Source organism: Macrosteles quadrilineatus, unplaced genomic scaffold (assembly GCF_028750875.1).
Source record: "Macrosteles quadrilineatus isolate MER2022 unplaced genomic scaffold, UCM_ALF_1.0 Scaffold_8__2_contigs__length_117827958, whole genome shotgun sequence".
Lineage (NCBI taxonomy): Eukaryota > Metazoa > Arthropoda > Insecta > Hemiptera > Cicadellidae > Macrosteles > Macrosteles quadrilineatus.
In genome coordinates, this window is record NW_026542601.1 from 14,696,656 (window position 1) to 14,715,165 (window position 18,510).

General features: G+C 36.4%; 1 protein-coding gene across 1 annotated transcript; it reads left to right on the forward strand.

The window, feature by feature from the left end:
• The first annotated feature begins 298 nt into the window (after nt 1–298).
• Nucleotides 299–18,020, forward strand: LOC129000735 (RNA-binding protein with serine-rich domain 1-B-like). Its single transcript, XM_054427709.1, has 5 exons — nt 299–413; nt 13,287–13,436; nt 14,377–14,655; nt 16,722–16,969; nt 17,666–18,020. Exons 1-5 carry the CDS (start codon nt 391–393, stop codon nt 17,911–17,913), a joined length of 948 nt encoding a protein of 315 aa, XP_054283684.1. The 5' UTR covers nt 299–390; the 3' UTR covers nt 17,914–18,020.
• Nucleotides 18,021–18,510: the final 490 nt, after the last annotated feature.

Consider the following 18,510-nt stretch of genomic DNA (forward strand, 5'->3'; position numbering starts at 1 on the left):
GACTCTGTTTAGAACCAGACGCTATCCTTGGGCAAAAGCTCCTGCACCTGTATAGTCAAGGACAAGGGAATATTATATTTCCTTACCCAGTAACCAACAATTGGAGATGAAAAATAAGTTCTTATGGGAGAAAATAAATAACAATCGTGGTCGTATGATAGCATTTCTACACAACTAATAACAACATATATAATCAAAGCTACTGCTCTGCAATATACTACTTTGCTCCTATCCTCCTTCTTAAGTTCAGTCGTTCGTGTTCGATTCGTTTCGGTCGATAAAAAAATAAACCAAACCTCAACTCAACTAACCCAACCTCACCTCTCCTTCCTAGTTTTTCGTACGTCAATACAAATCTAGGCCTAAACGTTATTATTTTCGGTTACTGTTATGGTTGTTGTGGACAAAAAGATGTAAGTAATCGTCATGCTCATTAATAAACCCCATTAAAATACATGTTTTCTTACGTTCAAATATTTAAGTTACCACTGCATTAAGTCAAGAAGTTTTGTGTTGATTGAATACAAGTCTAATCATAGCGCCATTTTGCTCGCCGCACAATTTTGATGAAAATGCCGGCGATTTCTTTGAATAATTAATCATAATACTTTATTATAATGTTTCCTTGAACGTAATGCGTAGTTTTATTAAACTACTGGGCTGAGACTATTAAGTTAATTGCGCTCAAAGTAAAATTTTGTAATTTGGCTATTCTGAAACTAGGCTAGGCTAGCCTTGGTCAGGTGAATCCTAGCCTATGGCTTAAATTTTACATGGTGACAAAACAATTATACCCGTCTACTCTTTGGGTATTGAGCCTAACTTAGTTCCGCAGAGAACGAATGATAAGTTATTTTATCGTAGCCTATGAATAATGATAACTTAAATATCGGTTTAATAGGCCTAACTTAATATAGGTAATAATACTTAATAATAAGTTATCTTAATCTTAATAAGTATATTAGGCTATCCTTTGAACCGATATTTATCACATTAGCCTATTATTTAAGCTATCTTATCATCACAACGTATTTAACTTAGACTAAGTTTACCATAGGTATGAAAAATACTAACACACATTAATGAAGCTTTTTCTTTTTTAGCCTATCTTTTAATTTTATTAAATTGTTTCGTTACTTACTTCCATTAGGCCTAAATAACAATGTTTACAAATCGTAAAAACTTCTTGATCAGCAAACGTGTTATTACTTAAATTAAATTACCTGAAATCACATAAAATATGTCAAATAACACTTGTAATAATTACTCTTAAATATACGGTACTGTTAAATCACAAGACGGTATAAATACTTTAGGCCTAGGCCCTACATATATAAAAGATTGCAAGTGGAGATCGATCACCATAGGTACTATCCAAACACACCACAGGACACTGTTTTTTGGACACTGTCCAATCAAAATCTATCACCACTTGCCATCATTAATAGCCTGTATTTACCATCTTGTGATTAAACAGTTAAGTGTAAATATATAAGTTAGTTTCCATACATTATTATAAGTTATAAGTGTTATTTGACATATTTTATGTGCTTTCAGGTAAAAACGTAAGCAAATCATAAATCAATTCAATGTTTACATTTGGGAAAAAAGTAAACAATAACTTATTTTGTAATCGATAACTAGGCTAGGCAATTAATTCGTAATATTTAAATAGGCTAACAATATTTATTGTTTTAAGTTAAAACTTATTCATTTGATTAAATATTGGTTCTCTGTTCAACCAACTTACTTTGCACTATCCTTAAAATGAAAATGAAAGGAAAATCCTTCTTTATTGAGGCGAACTTAGGACCTCACGGTCCTTTCTTACAGGTAACATCTAAAAAACTAACAATAAAATTAAAACATTTACAAAATAAAACAACAAAGTTTAACTTACAATAAACAAACAGGTGTAACGACATTAGGCCTATCATATTATTTCCTTAACATACACTCACACATAAACCCTCTGCTGCACCCAGGCCTAATGCACGCCATCCTGCCAGGCCATGGCCATCCGGTTAAGGTAATAGGCTATTCTTTTTTAGCGCCACCGTCAGTCGGGATCGGTTTTCTTAGGATTTCATGGGATTTAAGGTGCAGAGTTCAAAGGCAGCATACAGTTAGGTACCGGTACTACAAAAGATTTGTTGTAAACATTCGTCCTCCTTCTGAGCTGAGTAGTGATCCTTCTGAGCTTTTAGTTAACCCTTCGTCAGTTACACCATCGTTTTTCTCCTGCCTGGGGCAATTGTTTTTATAGAAAAATATGTGATGTCACCAGCTGGTAACTTTAGGAGTACCGGTAGCCTAAGTTAACAGTACCTCACGTGCATCTTTCTAGGAACGGATTTAACATTAGGCTATTTTGATGTCACACCTCCCCCTCACAGCACAGAGCCAACTGCTTGAGTCACCGAAGGTCTTGTTGGTTTTGTTTGATATATATTTTTATAAATATATAAAATTAGAGTTTTTATTGATTTCATGCACAATTTTATTGATTATACATGGTTTTAATACCTTTTTGTATTAACCCTCCGAGTGTCCCTTGTTTTGGCCTTAATGTTCTCAATGTTAACATGTTCTCTCTTAATGTTCTTAATGTTAATGTTCTTTATATCTGGAAAGAGGTTGGCAGCCGTGATCTGCCCAGAATGGAAGGGCTGTACGTCTTGTGAGTTTTTAAAAGTATGTTTTAGTGGTAAAATGTTTTTTGGACTATTTTACTTTGTGTTATTATTGATCTTGGACTGTTTTGCAACTATTATTTTACTGTGTAATGACATCGTAGTGTGTAATTGTAAATAACCAGACAACTGATAACTCAAGTTTCGGGTTTGATAAGACTGTGCGACAGCGTGTTTGGTACGTCTGCGCACTCGCCGCCGCGCATCGGGACCAGTGTTGCCGGCCGCAGAGACTTTCTCCCGCATCGCTTCTCCCCGTCGCGTTGCGCTGCTAGCCGGCCTACGACCACTCGTAATTTTGGCGACTCCTGCATTTTACTCGACGCAAAACAACTACAGTACTGTGTTGCATCCAGGATACGAGTTTGCAGGCACTGTGACATCTCTTCAATCATCAACTTGGTATTTTTATTCGTTGTGATTTAGCCGTGTCAGTATACTCTCATCAGGTTTTATTATTTTAATATATAAAATGGATAACTTAGAACATTTTATGTCTGATTGTACACATTTTTCTGATGATACTGAACTAATAATTTCCAATTTTTGTCTTCAACTACAAAAGTTCGTTGCAAACTGTAATCAAAGTTGCCATGAAGACTTAGTTAATGCTTCAGCTAAGGTTGTTTTTGAATTTAATTCTATATGTGGCCACTTATCTGAAACAAATGATAAGTTATTAAGTACAGAGACTAAAATGAAGGAACTTGATTGCCAATTGGAAGTGTTTACGCGGAACCACCGTCGGGAGATTAACGAGTCACTTGTTGCAAATGATTGTCTTGTTAATGAAAGACTTTCTTTAGAAAATAAAATTCGTAATTTGAGTGATAGTTTGGTTAAGGCTTCCAATGTCAATTTAACATTAAGACAATTGCAAAGTGAGCATGATAGGCTTGTTGAGGATTGTGACAGGTTGCAGTGTACAAACCAACGGTACATTGTTGAAAATAGTAGATTGAAGAAACTATTAGACAAAAATGTGTCACAATGCACGACTTTAGAATCAAAACTCTCTGATGTGTCATTGGCGCTCAACAATTTGGAGGCTACGATAGATGACAAGTCCAAATGGGTATCAGACGAGTTACTGACTACATATTTCACTTTGTTTAATACGGAAGTGTCTAACCACCGAACTGATATTACTTTTGTGGGAGCATCACTGACTCAAATTTTGAAGCTTGGTGAAAAATCTCAAGTACAAACCCTCCTATCTGAGCTACAATTTGGTACCAAACGTTATTTCTTCTTTTGTATCAACAATTCCTTAAGTGAGCAAGGGGGTACTCATTGGAGTTTATTGTTGCTGGACACTTGTAAACAGTCTGCAGTGCATTACGACTCTTCGGGAGGTGTCAACAGACGGCATGCTCAGATACTTCTTGACAACTTTGGACTGAGTGGCGGCATCCAACTAACCGAGGGGTGTGTGGCGCAGCAGACTGCGGGTTTCGAGTGTGGTCTACATGTGATCGTCAACGCGCGGCTGCTGCTGGCTCAACTCTGCGCAGAGATCATCACACCTACGTTCCCACGGCAAGATGAGGACGCCTTGCCAACCATCAGCAAGGAGGTGACACCTGCGACCGTCAGTGACGTCACGGTGGTGGACACAAGTGTGGAACTGACTGCGACACAACTTGCCGACCAAACATGTGTAAATAAGGTAGACTTAGCTAGTAGTAATAAGGGTAACAATGAGGGAAAGTGGAAATTATGTAAACATAAAGGAAAACCGAACAAAGCAAAAAGTAATACATCAAATCAAATCTCTTGCAAAAATAAATTCTCTGTCTTAAGTCATATTAATGAGGTGTCTGATGGTGTTGTTTTTAGAAATCCTTCAGGTCATTGGTTAAAAAAGCCTAAAAATTCTATAAAAAAGCAATCTCAAATTCAAAGAAAATCTAAAAAAAATATGTCAAAAAAACCTAACAACACTCAATGCAAATCTGTTCCAATTAATATTGATTCCAGTGTCGCTGGTGACATAGTCTGTGACTCAGTTAGCTTGGATCCTAATAATGCAACCACAGTTTCAGAATGTAACACTAATGTCTTTGTAAATAGAACAGTTAGTAATTTAGTTAATTGCCATACAAATCAATTTGAAAAAGTGTTAGTCATTGGCGACTCACATTTAAAGTTTTCTGGTAAACAAGCCTCAAACAGAGGTGCTCAAGTGCATTGCGGCCCTGGAGACAGAATCCAAGATGTTAAAAGAAAACTTTTAGGTTATGTAAATAAGGATTTGTCTGTAATTTACCTACATGTTGGTTGTAACAATTTAAAGAGGGGCTTTAGGGGAGGTCCAGGTTACAACGGCGGGCATGGTAAGAGAGAGTGTTTGCATCAAATGGCAGATCTCCTGTATACTGCCAAGACACGGTTTCCAAAAGCTGAAATTGTAATCAATAGTGTTTTAACTCGCCGTGACATTCCTTTTAAACCTTTACATGATTTTAATTTTCAGCTGGATCTAATGTGTAACAATTTTGGCGTTTCTTTTGTGGATCCAAACCGTTGTGTTGGCAGGAGTGACTTAGCCCGGGACGGGGTCCACTTGAATCGAAGGGGTGCCTCTCGCTTAGGTTCACTGATTGTGGACCACATTTCTGCAGCTTTGGATCGTGTGAGTGCTCTCTCCCGTGGAGCTGCCCCTACTCCTTGTCATGTTCCCGGGACTGAGAGTGTGGGTTGCTTCTCCAATAATATTGGAGATGCGTCGGAAGCCTCTCATGTTCCGGAAAACTGACGGTGAGGGGGGGTAAAGGGAATCTCAAAGTGGCCCATGTCAATATAAGGTCTCTAAACACAGCCTTCAATGAGCTGTGCTCAATTGTTGATGACTTTAGTTTTGACATATTAGGGGTTACTGAGACCTGGCTCCACCCAAACACACCCACAGACAGTTATGCTATACCAGGATATTCAATGCTTCGTTGTGATCGAATTGCAAAAAATGGTTACCCAGGAGGTGGTGTAGCATTGTATGTGAAAGACGGCATTGACTTTCAGCTGTACCACTTACCTGATTTCATCGATCCTGGTATTGAGCATCTCTGTGTGGTGGTGAGTTTCAAAGGGAGTAAGTTTGGTATATGTGTGGTTTATCGTCCTTCCTACATTGGGTACACTCGCCTTTCGGATCTGTTTCGCTCCCTTTTTATTGACCTTGCGGTTGAAGTTAAATCAGTCATTTATTTGGGGGATACTAATATTGATATGCTGTCACAAACCTGCGAAACAAATTACTTGCTTAGGCTGATAGTGATGAAAGAATCTAACACTATACAAATTGTCAGCAAGCCTACAAGGGTGACAGAAACCTCGGCAAAATTGATTGATCACATCATAGTAGACAAATCAGCCGAGATTGAAAGAGTTGGAGTCATAGACACCCCCAGCATAGTTGACCACAGAGGAATGAGGATGACTGATCATAAACTAATATATTGTTGTATATCTTGTAAGAAAGACAAAAGGGGGTCGAAGCTAATCACATTTAGAGATTTTTCTAAATTTAATGCAGATACTGCACTAAACAGTACATTGTTGTATTTCTTCAAACTTCAACAATATAAAAAACATGGAGATAACGATAAGTTTGAATTTAAAATGATTACAGAAAATGATGTTAAAGAGGCAATGAACTCAATAAAATCAAAAACTGTATGCAACATGAGCTTCTTATTAAGAAACTGTACAGCTATGGTATAAGGGACCTAGAGTTGAATTTGTTAGCTTCTTATTTAAGTGACAGAGAGCAAATGGTAATCCAGGGCAAAGACAAATCTAGCTTTAAGAAAATTGAAAATGGTGTACCCCAGGGGTCAGTGCTTGGGCCACTACTATTTATCATTGCAGTTAACGATTTCTCTTTCAATATTCCTTGTACCTCTGTTCTTTATGCAGATGATACAACACTCCTAAACAGCCATAAAGATTTAAAGGAACTTAAAAAAATTGAGAGTCAGGCTTTACTAGTTGCACAAGAATGGTTCCAATCCAATCATTTAATTGTAAATAACCAGAAAACTGAAAATATAATTTTTACTCTTAACTACTCTATTTATAAGGATATTAAATCTGTGAAATTGCTAGGCATATATTTAGACAGCAGATTAAGTTGGGATAGTCACTTAGAGCAATTGTGTAAGAAACTGGCCAGGGTGGTTTGTCTTCTCAGAAAACTAAGACACTGTGTTACTGCAGATATGCTGATTACTGCATACTATGCTTTTTTTCATTCCCATCTACGATATGGTATAACCTTATGGGGCAACTCTTGCAGTGCACAGTCTGCTCTTGGATGGCAAAAAAAGGCACTGAGAGCAATCAAGAATATACCACAAAGACAGTCTTGTAAACCAATATTCAAAGAATTACAAATAATGACTTTGCCTAATCAGTATATTTACTGTTGTCTAATAGATGTTAAGGAGTCTTTGAAAAATTTTACAACTAGAAACGAAACTCATCAGTACTATACTAGGAATAACTATCAATTAGATTTAGCTTTTGTAAGATTGGAAAAAACAAAGAGCAGCCACATGTGTATGAAGATACAACTTTTCAATAAATTGCCAAAAAAGGCATGGATTGTACCCTTTAAACAATTTGTTTCTATTATAAAACAATGGCTTAAGGAAAATGTTTTTTATTCCATAGACGATTATCTGGCCTGTGATATTAGTTCCCTATGTTTTTAGAACATCAATGTTAGTATTAATATATTTAATTGTTATTATATTTAAATATTTTATTGTTATTATATTTACAGATTTTATTTTTGATCATTGACATGTAAATTGTTAATTTATTTATTTTAGAGTTAATTATGTTTAACTGTTATATTTTAAAGAGTGATTGCTACTCACTTGGTGCATTCTTGCTGTTAGGCCTACTCTAACAGGAAATAACTGTATGTATTATTAAAAAAAAAAAACAACTTTGACGATGTCTATTGTAATACTTGTATTGCTTAATGACAAATAAAGATCTTGAATCTTGAATAAAGATCTTGAATCTTGAAACATAATTGCTGATACTAACTGGAATTGTGTGTACAAGCTAGAGTCTCCTGATGAGATAGAGCAATTTATTACTGATCATATAAAGAAAGTGTTTGATGAGGTTGCTCCTATTGTTTGTAAGAAGGTAACACGGAAAAAAGCTCCCTGGATAAATGAAACAATTAAAGAATTGTCAATTGTTAAAAATAAACACCGTAACAAATATTGGAGGACCAGAGATTCTTCAGACTGGTATGAGTATAAAACCATAAGAAATAGTTTGAATTTCATGATCCAAGAGGCTAAGAAAATATTCTTTTCTAACAAGCTTGCCTCATGTGAAAACCCTGCAGAGTTCTGGAATTGTTTAAAAAATTGTGAGATTGTAAGTAGTAAGAGAAATAGTAGGCTCCCCCCAGATTTAGACATTAATATGATAAATGAATATTTTGTCAATATGGGATCTTGTAATGATATAGACATTGAATTGCTAAATAAACTTCAACAATATAAAAAACATGGAGATAACGATAAGTTTGAATTTAAAATGATTACAGAAAATGATGTTAAAGAGGCAATGAACTCAATAAAATCAAAAGCTGTAGGTGTTGATAGTATATCGATACAAATGATAAGATCTGTTAGCCCATATGCAATTGGAGCAATAACACATTTGATAAACATGAGTCTGGTCTCAGATGTTTTCCCTACAAGTTGGAAGATTGCCCATGTGAAACCATTGCCTAAGGTTGCTGCGCCAAAAACCGTCCAGCATTTAAGACCTATCTCCGTGTTACCTGCAATGTCAAAAATAATGGAAAAGATAGTAACTAAACAAATTGCTTCATTTCTAGATGACTTTGATATATTGCCTAAGCTACAGTCAGGGTTTAGAAAAAACCACAGTACTTGTACTGCACTGACTAATATGTTTGCGGATCTATTCGATGCCAAAGATAAAGGCCTATACAGCACATTAGCTATTCTAGATTATTCCCAAGCATTTGACTCTATTGATCATGAATTGTTATTGGCCAAAATGAAGTGCTATGGCTGTAGTGAAAAAGTTGTTTGTTGGTTTCGGTCCTATTTGGAGTCCCGACTGCAGGTTACCAAAATTGGGAGTGAGACATCAGATCCGCTTTGCAAATTGCGTGGTGTTCCTCAAGGTAGTTGTTTAGGACCTGTGCTGTTCAATTTGTACACGTCTGACTTGTCCAGAAGTGTAGAATATTGTACGGCACACTTGTATGCTGATGACTGCCAACTACACTTGTCATACAAGCCAGACAAGACATCAGAAGCAATCCGGCTCATCAATGCTGATTTGCACAGCATTTTTCAATGGTCTGTCATGAATGGCCTTGGATTGAATGTTGACAAGTGTGTAGTCATGCATACTGGACCAAACATTATGATGCAGGAATTGAGTAAATCTGCTATAGAAATCACCCTTGATGGCATGAGATTGTCTGTTTGCGACACTGTCAACACACTTGGTGTTGTACTTGACAAAGACCTCTCTTTTTCTGACCATGTCACATCTGCAGTTCAACGTGCAGTGGGTAGACTGAGAGGTCTTAGCAGATTTAAAACTCTACTGCCAGAATATGCCAAAATGCAACTCATGCGGTCCTTGGTCCTCCCAGCCTTTACATATTGCTTTCCTGCATATGGAAACAGCATCTCTAAGGAGGATATGGCAAGAGTTCAAAGAATTCAAAATTCTGCAGTAAGGTTCATTTTTGGCCTTAACCGCTTTGACCACGTGTCCTCCTTCCGAGATGCTACAAAGCTCATCCCAATGGATGAAATGTGCAGGAGGCTGACCTGCTGCCTGGTCCACAAAGTGCTCACGCTGGGAGAGCCTCAGTACCTCAGCGAGAGGCTTAAGTACAGGGGGGAGATCTGCCTGCGTGGTACTCGTTCCGACCGCAGGCTTCACTTTCCTAAAGTGAGGCTTGAGGTTGGAAGAAAGTCATTTTCTTATTTTGGCCCGCAGTTGTATAATGGCCTCCCTCAGGACATAAAGAGCTCCAAATCGTATGGCTCATTCAGGGCCGCAATGTATAAAAACAAATGTAAATTGTAAATGTTTTTCTTTGTAGTTTTTTGTATATTAAATTTCTGTATATATTAGGTTAGTTTAGTTTTAGTTTGACTTGAGTAAGTTTGAAAATCATGTATATGAAACTCGCTTGTAAATAAAGGCCTTTTTATTTATTTATTTATTTATTTAATGTCTGCCTATTTTTTGCTCATTTGCAAGGTTTAATTAAAACGGATCTGAGAAGCTTGAAAACAATGTTAATTATACTGTTCTATATACCATTTTGTTTGGAAAATCATGGGCTTCAATATTATACATAAAACATAAGGAACATTTGTTTCAAAAAAATTATTTAGGTAAAAAAATATTTTGGAAAGTTTTCAAAAAAAAAACTAAGTTCGCACTCAATTAAATTGTATAAATTATAGGCCTATAAATATTTGAAAATAGCCACTTTGTTCTAAATTTTATGAGGATTACAAATATATAATAATATAAGGAAGTAGATTTGCAAATAAATAAGTTATGGGCAAAAAACAGATTTCAGTACATAGCGTTTAGCTAAGAATGCATAGCCTAACCATAGCTAGGAATCTGGCTGATGATTTACATCAATATCACTACCTACTTCTTTAGGATCATCAACCAGCCCTTCAAAATCACTTAAATCTTCTTATAATGCACCACGTATATCACTACTTTTGATTTTTTACACTAAACAATGATAAACGTAATAAAACACATCAGTCATCGGTGCGAGGTTAACCAAGCTGTTTACAAATACGCACGTCAGCTGTCTGCTACAATATTTTCGGAACTAAGATGAAAAGCGTAAGATTCAAAATCACTTAACACGTTCACTGCGGGCGTAACCGATCGGATACGGGCCGAGCGCTGTTCAGACGCTGCCGTAACCGATCGGATACGCTCGGCAATGCCTTTCGTATATCATCGTTTTTGCTCTAGCGTTGGTCGAAGGCAGACCTATTCCACGTTAGCGTGTAGTGGGTGACTTGCTTTTTGTTGTGTTGTAGGTTGGTAGTAAAATTTCCCCATAAAATCCCCGTCTGGCAAACTTAAAAATCAACTTGTTGTCCCGTCTTTCTCCCTCCAATTGGCAATACGATGGGACCGGCCACGTTCCAAGCAGTGCTGCTATATGTGAGTGTTTAGCGAACTACGTCGACTCTTGTTATAAAACAGGACATCACCGCACGTTATTTGCTATTCATCATACCGAAATATGAGAGCCAAACACCCGGCAATTGGGTTTGTTCGACGCTGCGGGCTGCGCCGCACTGGGGCTACGCCTTCCATTTGATGGCCCGCAGCGAACGTGTTAAATCTTCTTAGAATGCACCACGTATATCACTACTTTTGATTTTTAACACCAAAACAATGATAAACGTAATAAAACACATTCAGTCATCGGTCCGAGGTTAACTAAGCTGTTTACAAATACGCACGTCAGCTGTCTGCTACAATATTTTCGGAACTCAAATGAATAGCGCTTAGAGACAGACCTCCGGAGAAAGCTCTGAATCTGTAAAATAAAACGATACCTAACTCGATCCAGTTCAATCCGATTTTGTCAGTCATAGAGCCTTCGCCGTAAACAGTGTTTGTGAGTCGCTGCAGCGACACAAAACACTACACAAAGTGTGTTATGTGTCGCTGCAGCGTCAAATGACACTAGGAGGGTTAATAGGCTATGTATAAAAAATACCCCCGCCGCAGCAAACCTGCAGACTTAGCGAATTTCCATCTGCCTGATTAGATTTAAACTAAATTGTCTCCTTAAAAATATCACATTTATTCCCTATTTAAACAGAATTAGTTTAATGAGTACTTAGGTTTGCTGCAACAGGGAGGGTAAACAAGTGTTTTTTTAATGTAAAATATTAAAAGGTACTATGGTTTAGTAAGAAATTAATGTATTTTCCAAATTTGATCAAAATATGTTCATAAACAAGCAAACTACAACAGTTGACTTATTCTCCATAAGAATAACATGGGAATTTTAAAATTACAATTTTTTTTTGAATTTTCTCCGTAACAATTAGGCGCATAATAACGCTTCAATATACTAAATTATTTGTTTTTTAAGCTCTACAAAATGGTTTAAAAAGAAATTGTGAAATTTTGTGTTTTTAGGGTCAAAAATGGGAAAAACCTATTTTTACCCCATAAAACCCCCCATAAACCCCCGTTCCCATAGTCCGATCATGCTGGTTCGCGAACTCATTCAAGTTTATCCTGCCTTACACCTTCAAACCAAATTTTATCAAAATCGGACAAAAATTACTCAAGTTATCGTGCAGATGGACATATATATATATATATCTCTATATATAGATATATAAAAATTTGAACGAATGGTGTTTTTGGCCTCTGGGGACATCAAAATGAAAAAGTAAATCGGTCCCGGGCTTAGGTCTTACCATGAGACCTACGGTAATAGCTACTTCCCTATAGGGAAATTCGCTAAAATTGTCCATCCGTGTGTTACCGATCGTGTTTTAAAATCAAAGTCACCGACAAAGGGTCAAAGTACATGTTTCATAGCAACAGCAGCAGCATCTTCAAGTATATAGTTAATACCCTCAATATAGTATACAGTACAAGTTAATAGCATTATAGCATTATTTTATTCACTGTCACAAATCGTAGAAGATAGATATTATATTATATCCATATTATATGGATACGGTATATTATATCCATCTTCTACGATTTGCACTATGAATAATATACATTAGGATTTGTACATATAAATAATATACTAGTTAACATTCAACCCAGCATACTGGCCTACATTGACAGTTAGAGTGACACAAATAGCCTAACGGAATAAGTTTGCAGTTGCCGCGAACCCCACCAGATGCATGTATGCACTGCAACACCCAACGCAGTTTCGATTACGCCTATGTATAGTTTTTTTCTGAAACTGCACCCATCTTTAAAACTCCCAGTCAAATATTCTTAAATGGCGCTGTATTTTGCCAGTTTTCATATGAATTGTTAAGTCAGCAGTCAAAGAAAACGAGGATTTAATCATGCCCAAACAAAAATCAACTTACCACCCGCGAGTTAGCAGAACAGCGATCTTTAAGTAATTTTAATTCGATGCTTAATTTTTCTAAGTTATCCGTTGATTATGAGCTTGATTAAATATAGGCCTATAATATGTTAAATACAGGATTAAATATATTGGTAAAATAATGAACTTAGATTGGTCACTGCATAAACGGCCCTGGTTGACCATCAAATGACCGACTGCAGTTCTAGGATTTTTATGTCAAATTGAACTATGATAAAATTTCAAACCCTGACTGAAAAAAAAACACTAAAATTGCATCTAGTGGGTTTAAGTTACTTTGAATCATAATCATTCTTAGGCCTAACTTAGCTTTATCTATCCAAATTCTATTTTACACATATTTATACTTAGTAGTAAGTTAGTACCTAAACATTATTATACTTCCCTCTACTGGTATATATTTTAATGTAAAATTATCTTATCAGGGCCCGAAACCGACATGAAAATAACAAAGGCAAAGACTCAGACAGTGAAGCATCTAATAAAGAGAACAAGAAGGAGAGAGGACGGGAAAAGGAGAAGAAAAAGAAAACTGGGAGTGACTCGTCTTCTAGAAGTGGCAGTACCAGCACCAGGTAAATTGACTAGGCCTAATGTCACATTTTAAAACTGTTTACAACAAAGATGTGTTGAATAACTAGTTAAGTAGCTTAGAGCACGGTATCTTAGGTAAATAACCAGCGTATCTAGCCGTACCTAGGCCTATTCTTGGGATTGTAATTTTTTCATTGAGTTAGTCATAACTAATCACATTTAACAGTTGTATGGATATTTATCGATAATTTGACTTAAGTTAGATTTACTGAAAAAAAGTGATTTATTAGTTTATTTACTTGGGTAAAACATTAACAGTACTGTTAATGATACTGTGATGATGATGTGACCAAAGTGTTTTTAAAATACCGTTTTTATGTCTGTAGTTTTAAGTATCTTGAAAGTCAGTTTACCTACAGTTTATTACTCTCACATTTTTTGATAGAACCGAAATTTGTAGTTGCAAAAGACTCTTTCTTAATTAACCTGAATCAAAAGCAATTAATAACCTAAGCCCGGATTGAGGTCAGTTTATCTGCACTAAATTTAAAAACTTGGCGTTCTTGTAGTGATCTGAGGTAGGCTATATTCTTAACACAGTAGTAAAATACGAGCTATATTATGATTTTTGTACTGTATAGTCAATTGGTTCAGTTATGTTACCAACACATAATTTTGCATACTGGTAGGTACTTGTTAGGCTTACTTGAGTAGCCTAGCTACCTAATTTTCAGTTTATCTAATATCAATGGATTGTTACAAATAAATTGAGTACCGTATGCATATGTTTGTACAGTACGGTATTACAAATTCACACGGTTGCCTGTTTATTTATACTTTGTTGTCTGACTGAGACCCGGTCCTGTGAGGATTCGTTAATGAAGAAGAAATTAATTTGTTTTAATAAGGGTGTGTTGTAGGTCTATTGTATCCTACCACAAGGAGTAGATTATTTTTATCAGAATTGATTTTGTTGTACAGCTCGAGAAGTAGTTCATCATCATCATCAGGGTCCTCTTCATCTCACAGCTCGAGCTCAAATTCAAGATCTAGCTCAAGCTCAAGCTCCACGAGCTCATCCTCGACAGACAGCTCGGCTGCAAGAGCCAAGGCCAAACGTAAAGCTTCTGCTCCAGCAGCTAGTCGCAGCCGCAGTCCCGAGACCAAGAAACCCAAGCAAGATAAGGACAAAGATAAAGAGAACAGGGAGAAGAAGGAAAAGAAATCTGAGAAGCTCAAGACAGCAGTGAAAAAATCACGGTTAGTGTGTTTCTGGTGGCGAGTTATCTCTCAACTTGCAACCTTATAATATAATCTTGTGCCCAATCCATTTTATACTCAGCCATCACTAGGCCCTAACATTTGGCTTAAGTACACCTGGTTATGCGTCATCTTAAATAATTGTAACTTTAAAGGGTTCAAAACTTAATTAGGTACCAATTGAGATGGTGACACCACCTAGCCAGGATCGTTTATTTAAAGCCTAGTAATCAGGAACAGCTAGGTCCAGCTTAGAACCTACGTAAAGCGGCTGACTTTTCTCAGTTGATTGGACCTTTTGATAGTTAGGTAAGCATTATAACCACTCAGCTTCCTAGCCATTCATTCCAAGGTAAAACTAATAATGCAATAAGCCTACTGGTCTTACTCTTTTATTTTTCAAAGATGTTTTTTAATACAGTCAACTATTAGGTGATTGATGAATAAAAATACCTACTAATTTACAATAAATTACATTGACTGGGACGGTGGCGACGTCCTGTAATCCAGCTACTACGAGGTCACGAATTGTGGATATTTATAAGCATGCACTGTGGATACAATACTCCCTGGTGTGGATTATTGTCCGCACTAGTGAGTACTACGACTATCCGCAGTACTATCCTGATAATTAGACCAATTGGTTAATACCAAGGCAAAATGTGTCCGAATGTGGTTCGGATTCCACTATAAACTGTAGGTCCCTTAGTTGCAATTAGCTGTATGGGCTATTAATTAACAGCTATGTCTAAGGAATGTCGGCCTTATACACTAACAAGACTACAAGATCGCGCCACTCATCCTACACTCATCTCCATTCATACTTGGCTTAAGATACCTACTTTGTGTGGTCGCCATTCCATTGAAAAGTATTAAAGTACATTTGTCGATTTTAGATCCATGCTATAAAGAATGAAGAGTAATTTTCTTACCCCAATCAGGCTGCAATTATCAAAAAAGTAGTCAAGTTAAAGTCGATATTCATAAACTGTCCATATATTTGTCATTAACTTATCTTTTTCTTAGTACAATGTTATCTAGTTGTAGGCTTGTATCTAAATGTTTTAATGGCTGTTATTTAGGGGTGTGCGATGTATCAAAAATGCATCGAAATTACGATTCGATTTTATTGAATATTTTGCAATTCGATTGGTGGTCAAAAAACTATTCGATTCATGAGAGAATCAGTATCCATATACGAAAAACGCCTGCAGAAAGTCAATGCAATACCTGCAATACAGGAGCGCGTTGTTGTTGCGTTTCCTTTGTGAAGGCGTTCTTATTTAATTAATTATTGCATGTAAATTTTGCTTTAATTCTTTTATAATTTTTTGGTTTGACATTGCAAATGATGAGAAGTTTTTTTAAGTGTAAGCAGTGTGAGACATGTTTTACTGCGGTACTGTAAACATAGCCAAAACAAGTCACTCCCAAATCATTAGAAAAATAACGCAAGTCTGAAAAATTGTTACTAAATTTATAATACTTAACTAGTAAGACTGATGTTTTAGACTGATAAATTGGTATTTTTGTAGGTCTGAAGCTATGTATATTGTATACCTTGTAGTTTGTAAGTCTGATACTGATTCTATCCTCTCATTTTATCAAAGTAAACCAATTGAAAGTTTCAGTATAAATCTTACAAATTTTTTAATTTGTTTACACCAAACATATTTTATTTTCATTTGTAAAATCAATATTATAAAATATGTAACATGCTTAACCAAATTATGAAATAGGCAAGTAAAGCAGCTCACTGACATTTCCAGCAATACAGCTTCTTCTAATATATGATTGAAAATAAATATTTTTTCATCTAAAATTCATATATGTCATATGTGGCCAATAGGCCAAATACCACATAAACAAAATTTGCATTGTGGTAAATTTTAATTGTTATTTCACTCCATTGAAAAGTATGAATAGAAAAATGCCATATTGCTTCGAATCGGGTTGCATAGATTCAAATCAAAAATCTTTTGGATCAAATCATTGCTTTTAATGCTTTTAAAATTGTTTGCTGCTTCGCACACCCTAACTTTTTATAAAACTGTGAATTTATTCAGCTCTCCGTCTCCAAAACGCAAACGTAAGGAGAGGTCACCGACACCCAAACCGCTGCGAATCCATGTGGGGAGGTTGACTCGTAATGTCTCCAAAGACCACATCTCCGAGATATTCAGCAGCTACGGAACCATAAAAGCTGTGGAGTTCCCAGTAGACAGACTTCATCCACCCCAAGGTCGTGGATTCGCCTACGTGGAGTTTGAAACTGCCGAGCAAGCGGAGAACGCGATGAAACACATGGACGGAGGTGATACATTTTTTTCAAATAGACTTCTTCAAGTAGGCCTACATATTTTAGATTTACAGATTATAAATTCTTGCATGCTGCAAAAGCCGATAAGCTACAAAATTTATATTCATTATTTAATCAAATGAAGCCTTAGATGAAACAAAACTTGTTCAAATGTTTAAGCTGAAGGAATAAATATTTTAGTGGCACTCGTCCAATCGATCTGTAGGCCTTCATAAATATTTGATTTTAATTTATCAGGCTGGCCGAGTGAGTTGTTGACTAATAAGTTTTCATGATTCATCTATTGTAAATTTTGGCAAGGGAACTTATACCTGTGCTCATCCTATATGAACTGTAATCTTTTTGTGTTGAAAACTTGTACCATTCATGTAGGCTAATTATAACTTCATGAACTTAAGAATATTTTTTCTTAATTTTCACTTCTAAAATAGGCCCCATCAAAGAAATAAAACTCCTCAGACACCTTTTATGAAAAGTTTTCTCCTAGTACTTATATACTGAAAGGAAGTCAGTAAAAGTAAAAAGTTCGCCTTGTAAAAAGGTGGTATCAATTAAATATATAGGAACTTAGTCAAACTATTTCTAGTGAAAATTTAAATAACAGTCTGGATACCAAATCTATTGTTTGGATAGTCTAAATCATCAAGTGACTAGCTTCTTTAAAAAAATGATCAAATTTATTGATTGTAGGTCAAATTGACGGACAAGAGATCACTTGTGCGCCCGTGTTGCTACCCAAGATGCGGCCCCGCAGGTCCCCTCCGCGAAGGGGTCCCCCGCCTAGGTGGGGCGGTCCAGGGGGTCGGTCTCCTCCACGGTACCGTCGTCGCACACCTCCGCCCCCGCGGCGCAGGATGTCACCCCCTCGTCGGCGCCACTCCCCTCCCCCGGCCCGGCGCCGCAGGTACAGTCGCTCATCATCTAGCAGTTCTCGATGACCTTCTACAACAGCTATCACGGACATTGCACTGCCAAACTGATGTGTTGTGTATATAAACAATGTGTTTTTTTTATTTGTAATTTTATTAAGTGAATAAATACTAGTTATTAGCTTAGCAAAAGGTTTATTCTTTTCCATATATTGAATACTAAAGTGTATTTGCTGGAATGGTGTTTTGTTGTGATAACTTAATATTTGTGTCAAACTAACTAACGTGTGTAACTTTCAAAATTTTGTTATTTCTGGTTCAATAAATTGAAATTGAAAAGGCGGTTTTCAATCAAAGTGCTTGAACAGTGAGTTGTGTTGGTCCATGTGCAAAACAACAATTAGCTGTTGTGGACCATGTGTCATATGGACAATTTGTCTTGTAGCTGTGAGCACGTTCCAGGGATGAGAATCTTGTGGTCAGTTAAAACCTTATTCAATTAAAAACAGCAGTGTATGCTGTAGCCAATACTCAGAAAGGTGAATCAAAATGGTGTTGAGATGACCGTGTCGTATATAATGTTCATAAAGGTGAAAGGTGTAATGCAAACTTTAAATCTGCAAACAACCTGTAACCTTAACTACTTTGGGATGGTTTGTCCAAAAA